Source organism: Chamaea fasciata, unplaced genomic scaffold, assembly GCF_029207755.1.
Source record: "Chamaea fasciata isolate MVZ Bird 193981 ecotype frontalis unplaced genomic scaffold, bChaFas1.0.hap1 SCAF_7, whole genome shotgun sequence".
In the NCBI taxonomy this organism is placed as follows: Eukaryota; Metazoa; Chordata; class Aves; order Passeriformes; family Sylviidae; genus Chamaea; species Chamaea fasciata.
The window spans coordinates 35,992,303-36,017,065 of NW_027094092.1; the positions used below are offsets into that span (position 1 = coordinate 35,992,303).

The 24,763-nt window shown below is 38.3% G+C and overlaps 1 protein-coding gene across 2 annotated transcripts; it reads right to left on the bottom strand.

The window, feature by feature from the left end:
- Positions 1-4,991: 4,991 nt before the first annotated feature.
- Positions 4,992-16,230, bottom strand: DTD2 (D-aminoacyl-tRNA deacylase 2). 2 transcript variants are annotated; one of them, XM_066188395.1, is made up of 3 exons: positions 16,097-16,230; positions 10,837-10,906; positions 4,992-8,521 (listed from the first exon to the last, which is right to left on the bottom strand). In XM_066188395.1, the coding sequence occupies exons 1-3, from the start codon at positions 16,202-16,204 to the stop codon at positions 8,268-8,270; spliced, it is 432 nt and encodes a 143-aa protein (XP_066044492.1). In that variant the 5' UTR covers positions 16,205-16,230; the 3' UTR covers positions 4,992-8,267. The 2 variants fall into 2 exon arrangements, with proteins under 2 accessions (XP_066044492.1, XP_066044491.1); XM_066188394.1 differs by having other exon boundaries at positions 4,992-8,593.
- Between the last annotated feature and the right edge of the window lie 8,533 nt (positions 16,231-24,763).

Genomic DNA, 24,763 nt, shown 5'->3' on the forward strand with positions numbered 1-24,763 from the left:
ACCTAACGTTTGCAGAAGTTGTTACTCCTGGGTTTCATCAGTGTAAGCTGTGATCCCAAATCGATATGGAATCCCAAATCAAGGAGTAACTCTGTGTCTTACAGGCAAGGTCAGCTGAAACTTCTTCAGGAATTTCACCTCGTTTCTCCTACTGCATAGGTGTCCAGCTGGAGGACGTTGCTTTTTCACTGGGAATTAATTTCACCCTTCCAAATTTTCATTAGCGAACTCACTGGTCATGAGAAAAATATCTATTGGAGGGATTTTCTTTAACATATTCTGTGATCAGTTTAAGTTCTATCTTAATAAGAGGAAAGCATATGTCTCTCAATCATTTTTTAGTTTAAAAATTAACAAACAATAATCTTATTATAGTTTTCCAGCTGATGCCCAGCCATGTTTGGAATCTGGTTCCAGTAATTTTCTCCACAAGCTTGTGTTCTCTGGGACTATCTTTTAACTTGTGCAAACAGAATCATTAAGATTGGAAAAGACCTTTAAGATGGAGTCCAGCCTTTAACTGATCACCACAATGACAATAAACCGTAGCACTAAGTACCAGACATTTCTTGAATGCCTCTAGTGATGGTGACTCAACCTGCTCCCTGAGCAATCCAATATTTAATGACCCTTTCCATAAAGAAATTCTTCCTGGTGTCCAGCCTGAATCTCCCCTGGCACGGTTTGAGGCTATGTCCTCTTGTGCTATCACTGGTTGCCTGGGAGAAGAGGCCGACCCCCACCTGGCTACAACCTCCTTCCAGGCAGTTGTAGAGAGGGAACCGTTGTGTTGAGGGAACAATGCCTGGGACACAAAACCACAGGGGCAGAAATTGTGTCTAAATTGTGTCTTGCATAAGCTTCGACATTCGACTCCACATAGTTTCAATATGTAAAGTTTACATGCAGGGGATCCTCTGTGAACATCTGTACTCAGTTATGCAGATGATACTGCTGAGAAATATTCCAAAGAGCACACGCAGGGCTGCCCGATTACATTGTGCTGTAGATGCCATGAGCACTAGGCTGTGTTACCATATATGGAGACTGGTTTCATTTTTACTAAACTGACTGTGATAAAAAACATGAGCACCGATGCAATGACCTTTTAAAAAAAATTCTGACGATGGATGTGGTAATGAAGAATATGGCTCACACCTGAAACAGGAAATTATTTACATATTACATTTCACAGAAATCAACTCAACCAACTCCTACTGATGTAAAGGTGTTAACTTGTTTTCAAAAAATCATATACATTCCCAGGAAAGAATTATTTGTTAAGTTAACCTCATTTTGATCAGGAACTGAATTGCTGTTACGAATACAGTGGTTTGCAATTCACTTATCAAAAAGGTCAGTTGAACAATTTATATTCAAAGACTGTTACGTTATTACTTTTTCCATAAGGAAAAACAAGGGCTCTCTGACAGTCCTGAGGTACTAGAAAGTCCTGTCAATATTTGTGAAGGATTGATCATCTTTAACTCAGAAACAAACAAACAACCCCAAATCTAGAATAATTTTTGGAAGATTATTGCTGTTATTATTATTATTCACTCCGTTATGGTAGCAGGCAGAGACCTACTCAAAATTAGTATCTCATAATGCTGAGTGTTACATGAACACAGGGCAAGACAAAACATCATTCATTAAGAAGTAAGGACTTGCTCAGTTTTTCCCAAGAATTATCTGGCCAGCCCCCCAGGACACATGATATCAGATCTCAGTAATGCTTTGTTAATGCTAAACTGATGTGAATCAATTGGAATAACAAGGCATATTGATGTAGGATGCTCCTTCCATCTCTGGTACATCAGCTTTAGGGCTGCTTTGTGCCAGCAGTGCTTACATAAGGGTAAGAGTCTGTCTTCATTGGATTTATAGCTAACCTTGATTTTTACTGTTATTTTTCCCTAATTTGGTCAACAGATTGTTAACCATGCACTGATTCAAATTAGCATCTACTTTAGCAGCTATGCATGCCATTTTTATTTTTCCCCTTTTCAATTTAAAAATTGAAATAAAAAAAAGTGTTGTGCAAATTTATAGTAATTTGTTCTAAAAAAGAAAAAAATAGGACAATTAGTTGTGTTCACCATGTATTAATTCAATTTTCCCTTTCCCCATTCGTCCTGACTGTGCTTCAATAACAAATTACTTAATAAAATAAGCAACTGGCAAATAATTGAAATGCTCAAACCTACTTATCAGTCTTCTCATTAGTCTATTTTGGTAAAGTTGGTTGACTGATTTAGAGCATGAGTCAGTTCTGCCATACAAATTCCAGACATTGTATGATATCTATACAGTCACATATGCCTCTGAGCTAAATATTTTCATTCTTTCAGCTTTATAATCCTCAGTGACTCTAGAGGAAGTAAAAAGAATGTATGCCTTTGAATTCAGTGAGACTGTTCACGCATGAGTGAGAATCACAGGACTAGGGGCCTGATTTGATTACATCACCAAATAATTACATGGCAAACAAACCCAAATTCTATTATATTTTAAAATCATTAAGAAGGGAAAGATTAACCATTTAGTTTTATTTTCCGCAGGCATGTAGAACCCAATACATTTTGGTCTGTCCTAGCTTTTGCAATGCTTTAGGCACCATTCTTGCTTTCTTTGCACATTGAATATCAAAAATAATGTATAGTTTTATGCTACAATACTGCTAGGCTTCTTTTTATTCCCAACACAGTTCCTTTTTTACTATCACAAAATGCAAGGCCTGAATTCCTGCCAAGCAATTACACAGTCTTGATGTTATTTTAAATCCTAAAATGCAAATAAAAGTACTATGCAGGCCTAGATAATGTTAGATACAGCAACAAAAATGGAAGGAGGAAATAAGATAGTTAGATCTAGGGATGGCTTGCCAGCTAAATACTAAGGCCTCCCAAAAACCTTTTACATTCAACGTTAATCCAAAACTTCCATTGCTTTAATGGAGCACATCTAAATAGCATTAAGCTCTTTTCTTGCACATTTTTAACACATTCTGATGTAATAGGGCATGTAGTGACACTTACACCAGTAAATATAATTAAATGAATGGAAAGCAATTTTAGATTCAGAGTAATGAGATACATGTAAACTAGAACAGTTAGCCAGGAATGCCATTTATTTGCTTTCCCATGCTGTCTGGAGCCTCCTATTTAGAAATACTATGTTGTGTTATTTGTACTGATACCACACTGTGCATGGAGGTACTCAAAATGCTCTGTGAACATCAGCTTAAGTCACATTTGTGAGGCAGAGGCTAAAGTAGGAGGTAGTGAAAGGCAACTTCCTGTAGCTCCAACAAAGGTGAAGAGAGGTGAAACCATACTGCCTTCTAATGGAAGAAGAGGATCAGAGGTGATTTTTTGCTTTCAGTGAAAGGGGAAAACCCCAGTGGTTTTAAACCTCTTTTTCCCCCATTTTCACTCTTTCTTTGTATCACAGATGGAAAAAGTGGAGCAGAAAATTGCTTCGCCCAAAGCCACACACTGGCAGTAATTGAACTAGAAGACAGCATTGGTTTAAATAGAAAATGTGCAATACATTTGTAGTATTTGGGCTATTCCAGCTGCTGTTTCTTTCTCTTGTCCACATACACCATTTACTTTTCAGCTGTAATTGCTAGTAACAGAATCTTTTTGGGAATCTCAGGGGGATTCCCAAATTGTGAGTTTCTTTCAAGAAGCTTCAAGAAACGAAGAAGGAATAAATAGGAAATACCAAATTCATCAAATTCTTGAGAGAGTGTCTCAATTATTGGGTGCTGTTTCTCCAAGAAAAATATTAAGGAGGAAGTTCTGTTCTTGTCCAGCAATTGTGACTCTGATGTCTAGAATAAACCAGCTGGTGGATCTCCCAGACAATCCAGTCCTGTCCCACTGTGCTCTGCAATACATTAAACAGTGATGGTCATTGTTTTGTTCAATGTATGGTCTTCAGGATGAAGACACAGAAAACAAAAATAGATAACCAATTATTAGATGAGAATTCAGATGCAAAGAATTTAAGAAATTAAGTCAGTCACAACAGAGTTTGGTGGCAGACCTCAGATAATGAATGCCTGTGGAGGCATTTGTGGAGACCACTCTAGCACTCTGTAGCATACTGCTACTCCAACATCCAAAGAGAAACAATGTGTTTGAAGAAGTCCATGTAGAAGACAGTAATAGAAACTAAAAGCAAAAAAGTAACAGAAGCTTAAAAGATTCATCCGTCCTTCTCCAAAGAAGCTGTTTTTATAGCAGAGGTGAGATTGAGGTTCAGCAGATCATACTTTTAAATCCAAGTAGATGTGGAACTTTTTTCTCAAAGAGAAGCTAAAGAGCAGCGGTTGCATTGAGTCACAATGAAGAATTTTTGTGGAGCTTTTGTGGTAAATGAGATCAGATATCATAGATGCATTAAAAGACCTGGTGAAAAGCACCACAAAGTCTGGCTCATATCCAGCAGCCCATCAAGTGGCTGCCATTTCAACATGGGGAAGCAACAGTCTGCAGAAACTGTTATGTGCAAAATCTTGTTACAGGCAAAAAGAAATCCACCCTATGTTTAGAGTCACGCCAAATTTATTTTAATTGCAACCTTAGCAATTTAATCAAAGAATTATTATCAGTCCAAATCTAATTATTGCAGAAAAACAAAGGAAATAAAAAAAAACTCTATAGAAGGTCTCAATAATAATAGTACAGTAAAAATTGTTATGCATACACCAATTAGTACCCACCCTCACCGCTCTTCCTGGTGTCATGCTTGCCCTTTCATCTCCTTGTGACCTCCACCTGGCAGAGGGAGAACAGCGGATCATCAGCATCTGGAGTCTTGTGCCTGCAGGAGTATGATGTTTACGATTTCTTCCTTCCCTCCTTTTTTTTTTATCTCTCACTTGGGGTTCTTTTTATACGTTTTTTAAAATAAAGTTTTACTCCTTGCTTTTTCTTCACTAGCCTGGAACTGTGTATTTTTCTTTTTGTTCATCTTAAGTGTTTTGCTTTTTGTTTATCTCATATTGTCATTCTTTCTTCTCTTTTTTATCCCTAAAAATAGTTTTGCCCAGCTCCAGGTTTGTGTTTCTTCAACTGACCATTGGCAATTGTTTATAGCCTTGGAGTCTCCAGTGCCAGCCTGTGCCCCATCTCTTACTATCCCATGCCTCTCCTTTACACTGCAGTTAGTGTCTTCACTTCTCAAAGCACCTGCTGTTTTAATAGGCCTCTGTTTCTGTACCTTGTAACACCATGTTAGGGTCATAAATATATAATTCTACACAGAATAAATACTAATTATCAAAAACTATATAACAACTGTGGTTACACAAAAAAGTAAAACAAATCAGCCATAGTCTCCTGTCCTTAGGAAAAAAATTGTTACAGCCAAATCAAATAAAACCAAAGCTCTGAGAAGCCTGGGGAAAGCTCCTGTGAGAATCCTCCATCCTGAGCTCTTGGAACACTTGGGACAAGGCCTGTGGACTGTCACTAGCAGTAGCAATACAGTTGCAAGTACTATTGGGCTACATGCTGTTTATTAACTTCTACTTCTGGATTAATATTTGCATGTTGTAAATTCATATGTTGCATACTCTACGTAGCAGCAGAGGTAAAAATTTCCAGAAAGGGCGTGGGAAGGAAGTAGGAATACTGCTGACTAGAATACAGGCAATTGCCCCTGAACTCATTAGTGAGTGTTTATGAGCCCAGTTCATAGTCCACACATGCTCAACTTCAACACACTGGGGGTGGGCTCTGCAAACAAGGTCACAAAAACATGATACTGCAAATTCCTGCGTGGCAGTTGAATTGGAGACATAATAGCATAAGGACAACTCCTCACTTTATAGGTTATTTCAAGGAAGTGGGGAATATTAAGCATTTTCTAATAGATATTTTCTAAGTATAGAACAGGATAATTATCTGAGTTTTTGTCTAGTCATATTACAGAAACTATTTAAAGCAGAGTCAGGTCATCTGTTTAAAGCATTTATTCATGGTTGAAGGAAATAAGCATTTGGCTTTGAAAAAGTAATTTTAATCAATTTTCTTACCAGTATGGTCCAGCATGTTATTCAGAAATGGCTTCCTTCAGTAAATGGATTGTGAATCAATAGTAGATATAAATAAAGCAGTACAAAGGGCACAGAATTCAACAAGCTGCCAATACCTGAAGCAGAGGATGGCAGAAATCAGTGTTCCAAGATGGATACACAAATAAATCAGAAATGGCCAGATAATACACAAATATCCACCTTTTCACAAAAATTTCAGAGTTCCATCTGGTCCTAAGAGCCACTGAAATGTACATTAGTTTTTATGTGCTTTATGTGACAGACCGCTATGAGATGGAGTTTGGTTTGAAGTCTGTTTTTTACTAAACATTTTCAAGCTCATCCCTCTTAGAAACCTTAAGAGTTCTCTTAAGTGTAGAGAATGAATTTCCAGGCTGCCAAGGATCTTTCTGGAGACAAGAAGTAAATTAAAACCTGCAGATTTTGTATCATACCTCAAAGGATCAATTCTTGAGATATACTAAATACCCACAATTCCTGTAAGGTCTGTGAAAAGTGGCATTACTCAGCACTTGCTAGGATTTGACCTCCAACAGAAAGAAAATTGCCATGTTTTTTCTAGCACACAGATCACAATGAATTGTATTAGTCATGTGCATCAGGACAATATTATTTAAATGTTGCTAGTAGGAACTTTGAACATGACTCATATTGTGTCTGTCATAACTGTTAATTATTAATGAATAAATAAGTAATTTGGGTCCTAATAGCTAATATTTCCAGGCCATTTGTGTAAATGGTTGTTTTCAGCAGTGAGAATGTCAGTTGCCAGGAATTCAATATCTTTATTTATTTTATAATTATTAACCATATATTATGCTAACCTGAACAAAAATCTCATTACTATCTTATCAAAACTCTTAAGTTTTGTACCTGTTAAAAAAATGTGATTCTCATGGCATAGTTTGAGCCTACAGATTGCATATTCAATGTTTTGTACAAAATAAGGATAAGGACAGAGTATTTGTAACTACCGGCCTACAACTTAGGATTGTGCAAGCTGCCATCCTCACTAACCATAAGGTTCCAGAATAAATTCTTATTCAAACAGCAATTAGGGATAATTTCTGCAAACCATACAAATGTCTGATTTCACTTTGAACCCTTCTAAATCATAAAGTTGCATTAAAAAGAGAAACTTGATTCACAGGATGAACACATTTGAAGCCGTTTTGAATTTGCCATATTTTAATATAGCTGTTCTGTTCTTACTGCCTTTCAAGACAGAATTTCCCATGATATCTTCTTAACACCATCTGTTCATAATGTTTATAACAGAACTACATAGGGGGTCAGCTGGGAAGGGGGTCCCAAATGTACCAATATTGTCTATAAAAGGAAAGCTAGTCTCTGTCTAGCAGCTTCAATGGACAAAAAGCTGGAAGGAAGCAATAGGGGCAGAGGGAACATTGAGATGGAAGGGTACATTGTACCATCTTTATTTTTGTTTTCATTTGAATGTTTCTGTTCTTTTCCTGAGGCTCTGTTATGAAAGAATTGAGTAGACAGCAAGACCACAGTAACAAGGGCAAAGACCAAGCTCTAGCAGGCAGCCTATCAAAACATATCAGAGATTTCAGAATGCAAACTTCAAGCAAGCAATTCAGTGAGAGTGCTGGTTTCTAGATGTGCCTCACTTATTCTTCCCTGCATAGCCCAAGATCAGTTCTGTACTGCCTTTAGTCTCCCAAACCTTACTCACTCTGGTTGAGGGGAATGGACTTTCTTACTTAGTTCTTACTCTCTAAGAGGCTGAAATTCAGTGAATTTGTTTTCAATATATTAGTTAGAAAGCATTTTCATTTATAGATAGAAAACATAAAGGTAAAAATTGACGTAAATGCATCTAAAGTATCCTTCTTTATCTATAAACCACTTCTTCAAGCTATACATGTAATACTTCTTTCATTATTTTTTAGTAAAAAATGATTGCATTATCCCATTTTTGTTGATAAACGTTTTGAATTATTGGATCAATTTTAACAAATATTTTGAGCACACTTCAGACGTGTATGAGACAAAAGTACAAACTCATTTAGCAAGGCAGTCTGAGGCACCCTTCTATTCAAGGGATTGGCAACACCAGTACAGATGAGTGAAAGCCTTTTTTAAACTATCTCGCAAGGGAACCCAGCACTTTAAAGCTTACAGCCAAACAAAAGACACCAATACTGTATTCGGGATACAATTTATTTTTTCAAAATTCTATCAGATGAGTGTAAGGTCCATTTGTATCCAGTTTTAACACCTGCCTGTTTCCGTATGTGCCATGCTTGACAAGAACGCCGGCTTCCATGCATTTGGCACTAGCAGCCAGTTCTTTTTCACACAAAGTCACAAACTGAGAATAAAGTTCGAACCCTTTTTCTTTTTCAATGTTTGCATGGTACTGCATCTTTCTTCCCTTTGGTTTGCCACCCAGGGTAGCTTGTGGTATGATGAGTACGTCGCCTGGTAAATCAAGAACAGAGACAAACTCGCCGTTTTCATTTTCACTTAATTTAACATTCAACAGCGTATCGACTGCAAATAAAAATAAGAGTTAGTACAACTGCAGTGAATAAAACAGGGCATCATAAACAAGATGCAACAAATTTTTTGATGTTCGACAAACCACTGAGTAAAAGACACTGTTTAAATAATGAACTAAAACATGGACAATCAATAAATACTTAACCAACTAATATAGTCACCTTGATCTTTTTCAGCCTTCTGATGTTTGCATTTTTGTAGCAGAGATTTTCAGGTATTTTCATGTAAACAAAGTGATTGTTTATCATACCTCTCTTAAAGAGGGACAACTAGACTTTTAGTTTGACTAGTGCAGTTGGGGAGGTGGCAACCTTCATCCTCCAATCCCTGGTCATTGTCCAAAATTTATATAAACTCAAGCAGAAAAATAAACTTTCTCTTTTTGCCCTGACGACCTGACAGTGTGCGTGTCGTTCATTTTGTGTCCTATAGTGACACTAATATGTCTGAATATTGTGAGGAATGTGAAGGATATTAATATCATATGTCTAAAGTTCTATTCCTGGGGGAAGAAGTTTGCTATCTAAAATCTAAAGCTGATTCTAGTTCGACACTCACAAAAGAACCCAAGATGCAAATAGCGAGCCTTCCTTAATTGCTTGACATTCAAATAGGCAGCATTTGCACAACACATTGTAGGACACACCATCTTCGGTGCACTTTGGAGAGTGTTCTGCCCTGACTCTCTTTGCATTCTGGTTTCAGCAGTTTGCAGCAGGACCCAGCACTGATCTGAGCTGAAGACACAGCTCCATGGTTTGGTCCCAAGTAGAGCAAGCGTCCTTCAGTGCTGCACTTCCAGACATGCAGCTACCAGTTTGTCACTTGAGACAGGAGGTGGGCAGGAAGGTCAGATGCAATTTGGCTTATAAGCCAGAACATTTAAACTTGCAAATAAAATCAATGCGTTTACTAACTTTAGATTTTCTTATGTTTCTATAACAAATCAAATCATTACCCCAACTCTGCAAAAGCTGGGAGGATACTTGTCATGCCTTCAAACCCTAAACATAAATGTTTAATGTTGTTAGAAGCAAAAACAGCTGAGCTGTGATTCAGGAAACAAACCCACACACTTAAACAGATTCAAAATATATTTAGGAAACAATATTCTCTAAGACAGGCACTCATGGAGGATGGTCCTAGATGAACCACCTGACAGGAAACAGATCTTTCTTTTTCTGGCCTATTTTAGCTGAAAATGTAATTATTCTCAAGCAACATTCTCATGAAACTCTCACTAGCACAAAACAATTTTTTATATCATAGATTTAAATATTTGGCATCGCAGAAGGAGTGGGCCCTCCAAGACCAAGAGAGAATGCCCCAGGAGCTGCTCTCAGCATTTTTTATTAGCACTTGTATTGTGCACTACTGGTCCCAGCCAGTAGCCTGAAATAGACTGAAATAGTGAAATACTGTTACACAACCTTTAGCCATATCACTTGTATCAGTTAGCCACAGAAGAGAAAAAGGGCACTTTTATCTGGAATATGCAGCATCACAGAATTTCCCAGGGGAACCAGTGCTACTGATGGAGGAGAGGAGGGAGAAGAAATAACATAAAGGTAAAAAAAACCCACAAAAAAAAAAAAAATCAAGCCAAAACAGCACTGAGTAAAGACAGAAATTGTTACTATTTGACCTTATCCACAGCACCTTCTCTGCTTCAATGTAAATGTTAAAGTGCATGTGGAGAAGAAGACAAGAATTGCAGACATTGCTGTTATTATGTCTGAAAACTGCAGATGCTAACAGTGTATGTAAGCACCACTGAAGGGAGATGGGAAAGACACTGTTTCATTATCCGCATAACTCCCCCTACTGGCTATAATTTTAAATATCCTGCACATACAGTGAGATCAGCGTTAAAATACTTATCAAATCAAGTAATGTATTTGAAATTCAGTTCTGTCCTGGATTGAACCTATTGCCTGACACGTAATACATTAAACAGGAGGTGCAGCATTTTCTTTGTTTGCTAGAATGTTATCAGGGGAATTTGTTTTCTAGGTTGGTCACGAACAGACAGACAAGGAGGCATGGACAACAGTCAAAAGAAACAAGACAGACCAAACTGTTCTTTCAGCCAGGTAATTGATTTAGAATAATTCCATCTAATGGTTTATCTCATGACATTATATAGAAGAATGCCACCTCATGCTACCTTCTCTGCCTCAACTGCTTTTCTTCCTTTTCATACAATACAATAATGTATATGGATTACACCATACCAATTCTTGGGACAAGATCCTCATCAGCACCTTTGAAGAAGCATATGTAGATAACAAGCCCTCTCTGGATCTACAAAAGATTACAGAAAACTAGGTCAATGTTTCTCATTATCTATGATGCATGCTTATCATTAAAACTGGTATCAACAATGACAAAACCACTTAACAAACAAAGGTTCAAAGAGTATTTTTTGTTGTTTAGTATAGCTTCAGACATTAAGTTTACACACCACACTGTGGAAGGTAAGATACATACTGATGATCTGCACAATGCTTCTACATACAACTGAGACAATTTATTACCTCCATGTGAAGCCAAATTTAGTTGGAATGTAGAGTGTACAGTATTATCATAGATGAGGTGACAAGGTGAATTAGTATTCTTAAATTCAGCATAAGAAATAATTTAAGCTTTTTTTCCTATCAAACATACAGCTAAAATAATTTTCAGTATGAATTATGATATTATTTCCAATTATGAAACATGAAAAACACCACTGGACTTGTCAAAGAACTGAATTTTATTTCGATGTTGAAAGCAATCTAGTACAATATCATTCTGAAAACAACCACAGAGTCTGTTAATTAAATCTTTAAATATGATGACCAACAACCGTGAAGTTGTTCAGAGTATTATAAAGTTGTTCAAAATATCAGCTTGGGTAAAATCTAACCGGCAAAATGGAACCTTTCAGCTGACTGGTAGAGAGAAAAGGATATGCTGCATCTTTGGCACATCTTCAGAGAGACTACTTATAAGAACTATGTATTTGAGGAAAGAATTAGGCCTCTAATGAGGAGAAAGCACAAGAAAACTCATGTGTAGCTTTTCTGCTCACTTGGTTAGTCCATAAGGAATGCACGTGCAACAAGCCATGCTTTATTAAGCCAAACTGATAGGCTTTGCAGCCAGCAGCAACGTCTCACGCACAAGTGTACCTGCATGGCTTAACTTCTGTGGAAAAAAACCAAAGTATCCGCAGGCAGGCAGGATCCACAGACAGGATATAAAGAAACCTCCCCGCTGCTTTGTCAAGAATAAGTATCTTGTTAATTTTCTTGATGGAAACATAAATATCAACTTGTAAAATACCACTGAAGAGATGTTAAATAGATTGGGACAGGAAGGAGTTATTAATACCAATGCTATCAAAGTGAAAGGATAGAGTATGTGAATAGTTTCTAAAAATTACTAAAAAAAAATTCCTCTATTTGTTTTTCCCCCTTTTCTTTAAATGATAAAGGTTTTTTAGTGAAGAAATCTTAGCTATACACATGAGATTTTGTCTCTTTGTTATTGCAGAGGTTAAACAAAATGTTCAAGGCCATGACTGAGAAAAGTATGCCTTTTCAACTATTTTTCTAGGGACTAACTTCTGAAAAAAGAGAATGTTCTTTGTAGCCAAAATGTCACATGCTGAGAACTTTCAAAAGCTTTAAATGGCTCCTTTCAAAACTCAATTTGATCACTGCAGAATATTACACAGATTCCCAAATGACAGCTGTATTTCATAAACACTGTAAGGAATTTGATGGCTGGAACCTCAAATGACATTTCAAATCATCTGTTCAAATAAGGGAGAGAAATACAGACTGCCAAACATTAGATATCCTTACAAGTTCAGCTAAATATTCATTCCAGAAACAGACTGGTGTCAGGATATTAATAGGTAACAATGCACGAATAGCTACTAATAATTTTTTTAATAAAATACGCCAAATGTATTTATATTGTACATATCTAACTCCAGCATTAGAAATAAGTGACTGTGATACAGCACACATCACAGAAAATAATTTTAATTCTGAGACTCGAGAGTCTTTTTTTTTGTACAGTCTCACACCAGTAATGATATTCTGCAAGCAGCTCATTTAAAGACACAAAAAAGTAAGTAAAGTGACCTCTGCAAGGCTGAAGGCCAGACAGATAAAGATTATGTAAAATAAATCATTATTTTTCCAGCCTCTGCCCTTATTTGATGCCTGTTTTTGACTAAACTATTTATCACAAGATGAGACATACATATTGAAGAAAATTAGAGGGACAGGAGATGAAATGCGAAAACAATTAATTCAGAGACAAGGTAAAGCTGACAGAGGATGCTCCTATTTGTCCTGTATGTTTATGGTCTTCTAGAACACTTTACAACCATGATATAGTTGAAAGCTATGCAACTATTTGTAAGCTGAAACTTACGGTTTTAACTATGAAAACTGTGGTTCAACATGTGCAGCCATGTTTCAACCCCTTGTTAAGTCTTTGTTCTTTAGTTTTCTTAATTGAACAGAAGATGTAAAATTGAATGCAATTACAAGACCAAACCTAATAATAACAACATGCGTCTGTCTGACCTTATATCATCGTTCCAGGTATCCTAAGACTTGTGCTTGTTGTCAATGCAACGTGTAAACTTTTTGAACCAAAGCAAAACCATTGTCATGGCTGCAAGTCCTCTGTAACCTATCAAAGCCTAGTAGGCTGTTCCTCAGACCTATATTTAATGCACAAAAATTCGAGCAAAACACCACAAATAAGAAGACAGTAAATTCAACATGCTGGTGTGCAAACAGCCACTGCAACCAACCCACACAGTGACAGGACAGGAAAGCTGAGCTCTATGTGGATCTACTGTGAGCAGTAAAATGCCTACATAAATAAACCAGCAAAACAAGATACTATGCCACACTGGCATTTATTATACAGCTGTTTTAAGTAATCATCAGATCAGGCAACCTGCATCATAAAGGGCTGAAGTACCCAGCCCCAATGCCATACAGACAGCCTTAGCAACGCAGCCTCCAAATGCTGCTTTTTAGCTCTTTTGCAGGAAAACACAATCAACTGACTCCCTCTTCACCCTCCTTACTAAATACATTCATCTCTATTTTTCACGATTTCATTGAAATATATTCTGCAAAATATTATCTCTACTCTACCGTCTACTATATTTTCCCCCAGGAAAATGCAAGGGATAATAAAAACAGATATACTTTGTAATTCTTAGAAAGTCAGTTTGTGAAACTAACTTACATAAATTATTCTGTGACATTTCCATTTTAAGTTCGGATTTACTACCCTCTGGGAAGATTTCTTCATATTTCTTATATTCAGTGCAGCAAAGAGAGATTACATCATCTGCCACAGGTCACAGAACAAGTCTGTGCCTGGTGTTTTGCACCTCTTCTTGCCATAGTAACCAGAAAACAAGTCAAGGGAAAGAAGATAACGAAAAGACAGTTTTCCTTGCATAAAGTGTAGGCACATATACTTTTTAGCTGAATATTCATTTTGTTTCTTTTCTCCCAGAGTTATGAAATCCACCAAAGCTTACCTTATTTCACCCCTACCTTTACAAGAAGAATTCCTTTTTTTCTTCCTATTTTGTTGTCTACCTAAACCTTTTATGGAGGATATATAACCACAGCTCTCCACAAACAAGACATCCTATGTACAGTAACCCTCAACAGGCCAAAAAACTCAATCATGAAAACAAAATGAAGGCAGAGATTCATGTATAAAGTACACTCCTAACCTTTTTGCAGATGAAGAACATCTGCTCTGAAGTTCCTGAAGTACCTACAGGGGTCTCTTACAGCTCAGAAGCTATTCAAAGCCACCTACATGATATGCTATTTATAGCGTGCTAGAAATGTCTCAAGGTGAGGTCCTACTTTTAATTGGTTATAAAACATCAGGAACACACTGGTTGATGTAAATAATAGTTGATGAGGCCTGTATTTTTTGTGTTTTTGCGTTGACATGCAAAAATAGGGAGCAAAATTACCCTACCAGAAAATATTACCGCTATTACTTTCCTAGTGATTTTGCAAAGTAGAGAGATAAACTACATAACCTCCGTGCAGCAAAGTTATTCATATCTCTCAACCACAACATGTACCTTTTAAGACAGTTTAAAAGAAAGGCAGTAAAATTACATCTCTGCTTTTCGAGATCTACAATTACTTCTGTGATTAGCAAGCTAGAAATAGCTTATTTCTCCTATAGTTAATTTATACTGGGCTAAGCAAATTTGATTGAAATTAACCTTATACTGAGAGGCTAATAATGCAATATACACAGAGACACTTCATCTGTGAAACACAGTATCTGTGAGATGACACCTATTTCCTCCCAGTAAAACATTCTGGCTTCCCAGACCACACTGCAGAAACTAGTTCTGCTGGATCCTCCTGTCCCTTCTGAACAAGGAGAGAAATGTTTTGAGGCTAATGTGAAAGGCAAACAGTGAACTCTCTTCAGATGTGTTGAATAAATGCATAAACCCTTTAACCATGCTAGAACTTTAACTTTTTTAAATTTATGCAAGTGACTGTATTAAGCCCCTTCTGTAGTAATAGTCTTTAAAAAGGACAAAAGACAAGACCAAAAAAACCCCATGGGTGAAATAGCTGACAACTGCAGAAATGGGGTATTGTAGTGTAGGTAACTCACTAGCAATGACAACTACAGCAGGGCAGCGCATTCCAAAGGGCAGGCTTCATGCTTTGGTGAAGAGCCCTGGGCTGCACGCACAGCACATCGACCAAAGAGTCTGCAGACCTACCTGCTTCTCCCAGCAGAAGGCTGTTGGGAGGACAAGGGGGAAAATACAAGGTTTTCCTCAACCTGTGTGGTGGTCTACATGCTAAATCTCATTTTTAGTTAGTGTCCTGGGGAAAAAAAAAAACAACCCCAACATCACAACTACTGCTGCCATAGTCCCATTGCCCCTCCAATTTAACACTATCACAACAACAAACAAAGCCGACAGCTGAGCCCACCAGCCAAGAGCAGTGTTTCTGTGAAAGTGTGTTTAAGAAGGAAGGAACAACACAGTTAGAAGGGAAGTGCTCGGTCGTGGAGCAGTCATGCTCCTGAAGAGACTTCTGCCTGCGGAGGACTCTGTAGACCACAGGTAGAGAGAAAAGAGCAGCAGAAAAAAAACGCTATGCGCCGACCTCGGCCTCCTGCTGCTTGTCCCTTTGCCGAAGGGACTGACCGCAACCTTTGCTGACAACCAGGGGGCGAGGAGAGTGCGCTGGAGTGGAAATGAGACGACGTTAGAAAACTGCCCGAAGTGCAGCCTAACCCGGAAAAGGAGCAGAGCGCGCTCCCCCCAGAAGTCTGACCGCCCACCCTGGCCCCGGCGGCGCAGGCGCGCAGGGGAGGGAGCGCTTTCCCGCTGGGCGCCCCGAACCGGCCCGCTCCGCGGGGAGAGGGGGCGATGCTGAGGGTGGGGGGCGGCCGCGGCCACGTTACCTCCACCCACTGCGCCTCGGAGCCGCTCTCGGGCGGCCGCACCTGCAGGCGGGCGGACACGCTCTGCTGCAGCAGGGCCCGGGCCCGCGCGGGCCGCGCCGCCGCCATGGCGGGCCCGCAGCGCTGAGGGCGGGGCGCGGTCACGCCTTTCCGGCCGCGGCCCCGGCAGCGGCTGGAGCCCGCGGGTCGCGGGCGGCGCGGAGCGTGAGGCGGGATCTTGTGCGGGTGGTTAAACGGGGCCTTCTGAGCTGCCCTCTCTATGGAGGGGGCTGAATACAAGCTTTGGAACAGAATTAAATAAAATATTTCTACCGCCCTACTTACCGGTGCCCCAATAGCTAGCAGGAAGCGGGCTTCGGTTTACTTTGAGGAGAAATGCAAGATCTCCTTGTCTTCTGGTGGGGAGATGGTACATGCTTGTGATAAGAGCAGCACGCTGTATAGTTTATGCATGGAAAAGAAAATCTGAACATTGTTTCTTATTTCTTTTGTTCATTACTTGTTTGTGTTTCAGGTGGCTAAGATCAGTCTATCAAGTTGGAGTATTTCTCTTCAATGATACTGCATTGGAGCAGAAGGAACAGAAAATGCAGTTAAAAGGGATCTGGATAGCTAGTGATCCAAATCATCTGGGAAAAAGAAGTGCATGGTTTTGAAATGAGCTCCTACTGCTAATGGGAAATGTTAAAATATTGCAAGTGGTTATTTTATTATCTTCCAGGTTTTTGGCTACATACCCTGAGACTCCTTGAACAGCTCCAAAACTGGAAGAGTTGTGCCTTCTCCCGTGAATTCTGTCAGAGACAAGTTTTGAACAATACTGCCTTCATTCAAGTCAGGATAGAATGGTGCGGAAGTCAGTATCTCTCTCCAAATTCATTTTATGACCAAAGATTTTATTTTTACAACTGTGTTTAAAAAATATCGTATTTTTTAAAAAATAAAAATGCTAATATATAGCAGTGTGAGTAAGAAGCTGAATTTTAGTACCTGGAGTCAATCACAGAACAAGATTACCAAAGATCCCTATTGAACAGCAAGGGCCAATATGCACTTCTGAATAATCAATGTTACACATGAAGATATGTTTGGGTTCTGTCATTTTAAAAGAATAATCTTGATATGTGCTCAGTGAGTTTGCTCTTCCCAAAGCAAACCTTCCTGGAAGAATAGGAAATTGCACTAGGTGGTTAGTGTATGAAGTAGTTAATTTTTGCTAGCTGTAGGGTATTGTAAAATACGATATGTTTTTATTTAAACTCAGCTAATTTTATTTCAAATACCTTCTGTTCATTTACTTGAAAGCTGTATCCCCAGACTCATTAAGAAGAGTTTAATGAGGTAGAAATCCATTCAAAATGAAAGGGTTTTCTATATATATTTGCGATATAAATTGATTGTTAAGGAAAATGGATTTTGCTACTGTCTCAGCAAATTGTAATAAGCAGATTATAGAGGAATATTAATATATAAGGATATTGATTGGTATTTGGTGCTGTGCCATTATTTACACTACGATATGATGGAGAGCATTTACGCATGTGCAAGTTTCAGTACAAATGCCTGTGAAACATTGCATAGGAAAAATTAGTTTATTTTCGTCATTGTTTATTTCTGGGTTCTTGGTGGAATTCTGTTGTATTTTCCTTGGGAAGCCAAATAATTCTGTTGCACCTTGAATTTCTTGAATCATACTGGCCTATATGCCAAAGAGTGATAGTAAGTTTGTTGGATAAATTTTAGGCATGGATTTGGATTTGACTGTGGGTTTTATATAAAAGAAAACCACCTCCTGACATCTAAAGAATATATCCATGCATAAAATATGTTTGTATTTTTATCAAGTACTATATAAAGACATTTTTCTGCATGTTTTGGATTTGTCAGTTGTCCCAGAATATTTCCTGTATCCTCTCTGCTTGTTGTCACTGGATCTGAAAGTAGGTGTTTTGAGAATGGTACGCAGAAGACATTTCTGGTTATTTTCAGATCATTTCTCTTTTAGAGGGACAGATGGCAGTCTCACAAATTGCAGCGGAGGTGTGTTTTTCCTTACCTTTGTGGGAATGGTTAAATGTCTGAGTTCAGCAAGTGTTTGGACAACACTTTCAGACACATGGTGTGATTCTTGAGATGTCTTGTGCAGGGCCACTAGTTGTACTTGAAGATCCTGACGGGTCCCTTCCAACTCAGCATATACTGTGACTCTGTGATTCCGTACATATTTGGAACAAATCCTTTTGTCAAGAGGTGGGTTAGTGCTGGAAGGAAGCTCTGCCTGTGCAGGGACTTGACTTTCTCCTTGTCTTTCTGTATCAAAATGATCTCAAGTGGTTGAATTCTTCCCTGGGGATGTTTTTTTGGGGGGCTTTTGTTGTTACTATTAAGTCTGGTGTTGCATACCATTTGGCAGGGGCAGGAGTTGACTGGACCTTTGAAAGGACAAGATGTATCTGGGATGTTTTTCTTTTGTCTGAAACATGATCAGTGGTCTTTCATGCAGCTATCACATCGACAGAGTTGCCCCTATCTAATTTGAAGAGAAACTATACAAAGCTGCAGTGGTACTTAGATAGCAAAGATACAAATAGGTTGCTGGCTAGGGTTGTATCTTGGTAGAACTACCTTCTTTGGGACAGTTGTAGCTGAAAGGCTTCCGAGTGTCAAGGAAAGAATTAGATTTCAACATTTCACTTTCTCCATTGCCAAATTTGGAACTCTTCCCTTGCCAAACAAACCAAAAAATTTCAATAACTTAGAATCATTTAGTAAAGAATCATGGGTGGGGACCATTATTGGTGTGAAGGGTGAGACAGAACTGATGGATGTCCTTGTGCCAGCTGTTAAAGATTGCTGTTAAAAGACTCATCATCAGAGAATGGCCTGGAAAGTGGAATTTGCAACAATGAATTGCAAATTTCCATCACAAGGTAAAGACATTGCCAAAAAATAATTTGTAAATTGGGATTAATGTTGAAATAAAGTACAATTTTAATTTGGCCATGTTGAAACAACAGGTCAATCATCAAAGAAATCAAAAAAAGATATTGCATATCTTTAGTCCAAGATGTTTAAACTGCCACAGGACAGCTCAGAATGTTAGTGTGATTTGTTTCTGAAGTAATGTTTATGATCATGAGTCAAGTCCTTCGCATTCTGTTGGAAGATGACCTCTTTTTCTTCTTTTTTTCTCCCAGTTTACTTACTTTGTTTCTCTTTTTGAGCTACTTGCCTTATCAAAAATAGCACAAATAGGTTCTCTGGCTCCTATATTTGGTGATCATTGTTTGTAGCCTATTTCAGTCTAGTTCAAGACCCAGTCTCAGAAATGTTAGCTGAAATGCTGATTAGCTGGAAGAGACAAGGTACTGCTTAACAGCAGTGTGGGTGCAGAGAGGATTAACTGCTGGTTTTAGAATAATTTTACTGTCTAAGGCATGTTATGATGGCTGTATTTTGTACTGCCTTATTCAAAGTACTGTCCAGATGTCAGGAGTATGTCTGCCTCCTAACCATCATCCTTCTTCCTCCAGAGGTATTTAAATAAGAAAAGCAAAGAGGGCAGAAAGAATTTCCCTAGTACAAGTCAGACAGCAGAAATGAGCAGTCCTGTCAATCAAAGCCCACAATTATTGCACAATGACTGTGCAGAGCTACCAGAAACAGCTCTTCCAGAGAAGACATACAGTGAAGACTATCATCCACTTTGCCTCCCAAACTGCCCCCCCAGGTCTGTTTAGCATTTGAAAGAACCATTGCAGACTTCTGGGGGAAGTTGATTGAGAGGAAGATGGTACTGTGGTTTTTATCTTTGTGCTTTGCACCATACCTCTGAAGAAGGTCATGGCTCCTTCAGCTCCAATTCTGTAGCATCAGAATTGGTCCACCTCTTTAGCTCTTCCAGCAGAGCTAATTTAGAGTCTCCACAAATGTCAGAATTGTTTGCAGTGAAGGCTGGTATTCCTGTTGTGGAAGTACAGTTCTGTGATTTGAGCAGTTCATTTTATCTGCTAGTTGTGTTTAAAAAAAGCAACAAAAATTTAATACACAATTAAAAATAGATTAGTGTTTTGTTTAGTCCTTCATACAATTACAAAACAGACACTGAAATGTGTTATAGCAATCAAAAGTTAATTAAACTTCTGAAAAAAACCCAGATTCAATGTGAAAGCTGTGTCAGATGCAATTACTGTTTTTTTATTGTGAGAAGCAGAAATTTGCATCTATTAGGGGAAAAAAAGTAGCCAGATAAAAGACACACAATCTGCTTGCTTATTGTGATTGCCTAAAGGAAGTAAGAACACTATTAGTCAGTTTCTTTCTCATTGAGCCTGTGACTTTTAGCTACTTTTCCTGCTTGGGTGTCTCCTGAACCAAATCTTTGTCTGTATCATTGACAGGCATTAATGTTAGAAGGACTTGTGTATCGTGCTTCAGTGGAATCAACAGAGCAGTGAGGGTGGCCTACCTGCAGTACATGGGGTTTCACTGTAACACAGCAAAGTGGTTAGAAGCAATATGTTTATTCTTTATTTTTACAGAATTAAGCTAATCCCATATACCCATATGCTCTTTCTTGTGCAGAGCCAATCCTGAGTTTCAACACCTTACTTTTAATTCTGGAATTCAGAGGGGAGGCTGAACAGGGTCATGAAGCTGACTCCATGCAGAGTCCCTCAAAGGTCAGGAGTTTTCTGCTTTACCATTAGGAATGGAATTGCTAGATCCAGGTTGATCTCTGCAAGTATATCCAAATGTACTTGCTTTCCCTGTCTCTTGAGTTTGGGATCTGGTTCTACACAGCAGGAGCACATGAAAACAACTTGGGTGTAGGACAGTACTGACTCAATGGTGAGGGAAGCAGCACCCAGCACTGAGCTAGATAAGGGTAACTTTATGGCCGGAGGGCCTGGAACAAACAGGGCCGGAGTAATAGAGCTCAGTGACAGTCAACAGCTGTGCAGGCTGTTTGCCATCCCTGAGCAAGCTCGGTAGGGCCACCCAGGCCACCCTTGACCAGTCAAAGTCATCTTCAGCTTCTTGTGCTCTGTATGGAGCTGCTGGTCACACGTGAGTTCAGAGCCTGGCACTGCTCTTGCAGGTGGGGGTCTGGTTTGCTTCAAGCCCCTGAGCTAACCCATGCCTGGCTGATGTAGATGGGTGTTGCAAACTGTGCTCCTCCTGATGAAGGAGGTATTTAGAACAGGCACAGTAGAGCACAGCTCCTACATTCTTTATTTTCCTACCATCAGGGTTGGTCTGCTGTATCCAAGGTGAATACTCCTCTACCCCTGCCATGTAAAGAAATTAAAGTCTGTTCTACCCAAATATTGCTGCATCACTGCTCTCTCCACCTTACAAACAATAATTATGCAATAGCAATTAGTACTACAGAATGGGGTTGTGTTACTTAATCCCTTGTTTTTTCATCGTCAGGGAGAAATTTTGATGATAATATGAGGATGTTGCTATAGACAAAGATGCAGCAGTATCTTCTAGGATCTGAAACTTGAGCTTCCATGTTTTCAATAGATGCCATGTGTAACATCAGAGTATTGACATAAAGCCTCATGTTATTAAAAATGGACATGAAATGAGATGTGGCTTTTTCTGTTCCTTTCACAAACAGTATGAAAATTATTTATTATTCTCTCTGTACCTGAGTCCTTGCCTCCAGTTACTGTTGAGAATGCAGGCATAATAAGGCTGCATGTCATTTTTTTGCATTTATATGGATGACTTTCGAAATAAAACTCACCACAGCTTCAGGCCAAAAGCTTTCTCCTTGAGTCACAGCTCCTATCATTTTTTCCCCTCAGGCATACTGATCTTTAGCTAGTCAGGGAAGCATGCACCCAAATGATAGGTCATTAGGAAATTCTCTGAATGGCAAACCTCTGAAGTCAGCCCAAGTGCTATTTGCCATGCATCATGATAAAATTTGTGAGTTTGAGGAGGCACTAGTTATATGCTTGGTCTGCCATTTATGAGATGTTGGAGCTGCTGTTTCCAGAACACAGCAACCTCTTTCGAAGCATAGTTCAGCAAGACTGGCCAGAGCACAGTGAGACAAGCAGGGGTTGACAGATTTTGGCATTTTATTCCCTTCAATGAAAGAATATTGCATTGCAAAACAAATTGGTACCTCGCTTTGCCGTGGTACAGCATCATATACTGATACAGTGATGTTGATCCATGGGCTTTTCTTAAAATTGTATTTGGGGAACTCATTTCCCTTAGAACAAATGGTAACTGTAAGACTTTCATTTACCATCAACCTTTGGGTTTTGATGGTTTGTTTCAGTAATACAATAGTTAATAGTTAAATATATATAGAGAGAGAGATTAGAGAGAGAGAGATTATATATATAATCCTTTCATTATTTTAACCCACATACATGAAAGGTGATCGTGGGAGGAAAAAGCAGATGTTTAATACAGTGAGCTAAGTAATAAAAGATTGTAAATTCTAATGAATATTCATGGAGTCAAATAAGCTAATAAACATGTCAAGAAATGATGTTGCTTCCTGCTTTGATTTCCAGTGTAGATTAACGTGTTTCGAAGATCAGTGTCAAAAAATTGTTTTTTAATTTTTAAATTTTCACACTTTCTCAAAGCACCAATTTTTAAATGTATGTTTCTGAATTCATTTAGGATTATACTACTAGTCTATTATTAGATAGCTCAGAAGCATTGCAATGATAGGATTTTTCACATATTCTTTGATTGTTTTATGGTTTCTTTAAGCTGCCAAAGAGTCACAGTTTCTTTCTTTTACAAAAGATGCTAAATTGCTGCTACAGAGTGGAAGTGAAACACTTTATCTTCAATATTTGATGTTATAAAGGAATAGGAAAATAGTATTTGGTATAACATTTTCTTACAGAGCTTTTTATTTCACAGATGATTCTTGGAACTGCTGGAGGCTTACATTTTTATGATTAACAGAATAAAACAATTACTCTGTAACTTGGGGTATTTTAATCTCAATTACAGATGTTTAACCTTTCCTTGGATACTCTGTTGCCCATAGGACCAAGAATAATCATGTCTTCATAGTAACAGTCCCAGTGAGGACCATATCCAGATTTAAAAAATTCTTCATTTTGGTGCCCACAGATAAAGTCCAGCGCAAATACGAAAATTTTAGCTCCTGTTACAGAAAACACAGATCTAAATAATGCACTCTGGAGCTTGGAGAATGATTCAGCTCAGTTTCAGGTGAACCTCTAGGCTACATCTGTACTAAGAATCAACAGCAGGAAATACTCTTGGCCATTACAACTCATCTTTACTCCCTGACATAGTTTTGGCCAGGGCTTGCTCACTAATAAAAACATTCTGTTCCTCGTTCAGCAGTTAAGAACCTCTGGCTCAGTGCAAAACCCTGAAGAGTTACTTACATTCACAGCTGAGGATTAACCAGAGGATTGCATTCCAGGAATCAGTGCTCCAGCTTCACAGTGATAGAGCTCCCCGCAGTTCTACATGACAATGCTTTATACAGGGTGCTCTGACAACAAGAAGTCTTCCTGGGTTGCAGTTATTTTCAGCTGAGATTGGTCCTTGCACATGAACCTCTGGAGCAGGTTGCTATAATTGTGTAAGGTTGCCATAATTGTGTAAGTGGTCCATACACACCCCAAGTTTATTGGTGCCTTCTGAAATACCTCGCACTGCTACTGCAGGGCTTTATAAGTATTGAATGCCTATGAGGCAAAACTGAACTGGTTTAGAATATAAACCAGATTTTAAAAATAGTTAGTATACACAAAAAACCCCAGTAAAAATTGATGCAATGTTTCAATCAGCATCATTGATCAAATAAGATTGATTTGCTACATAAAACTTGTTTAGGCTCAGGGTTCTGATGTTAACAAAAATTATTCCTGTAAAACAAGCTTATTACTGAGAAAAATGAATGAGGAGCAAAATTAAAATAATTTCAGACATTGAAACTGTGAATGTCATAGTGACTCAGATCTGTAGTGTCAAATGATTTACTGAAGCTTTTAGTAAAGTCACCATCTTTTTTATTCTGTATTTTTACACTGTATAAAGCTTTCTGCCCCTGAGACTCTTACATTTGCCATTTATCTCCATTACCGAAAAAAAAAGAACAAAAGAAAATGCTAGTCTTCATTCAATGTTTGTAAAATATATGGCAAATATTAGGAGTAGTATCAAAACCTTTGTTTTTATCTTCAGGTGTGGAAATACTGTTAATTTGTGTTAACTCCATTCATGCAAGGAACATCTATATATATAAGGTACCTAAGAAAAATTATGTGGCTGTGTTACAGAAGGGCATATTCAACAAAATAAATTCTTTAATTTTCTGCACCACTTCCTAAAAGTTGGAAAAATTGCTGTAATATAAGCTGCATCTTCACAGTGATATGACTGTTACTATAGAAAGCAATATTTACTTGAAGAACTTGATGACTGACTTGAGAAGAGTCTAGCGACAATTTAAATGAGGTTTTCATCTCTTCTTGACTGTGAAGGACTGCACTGTTTAAAATTCCACAGGAAAGCAAAATATAAACTAAATTGCTCTCAATTCATTGAGACCTTCTTCCTTATTTAGTGAAACTGAATGAAAGCAAACAATTTCTTTTTCAGTTTAAGATTTGGCAAAGCTTTCACATCTGATGAAGCTAC

Coding starts and splice junctions, on each gene's coding strand:
- DTD2 (XM_066188394.1), bottom strand. CDS start 16,204: ATGGCGGCGGCGCGGCCCGCGCGGGCCCGGGCCCTGCTGCAGCAGAGC. Junction 10,907..16,096: donor CCGAGGCGCAGTGGGTGGAG/GTAACGTGGCCG, acceptor AATCTTTTGTAG/ATCCAGAGAGGGCTTGTTAT. Junction 8,594..10,836: donor GGATCTTGTCCCAAGAATTG/GTATGGTGTAAT, acceptor TTTTATTTGCAG/TCGATACGCTGTTGAATGTT.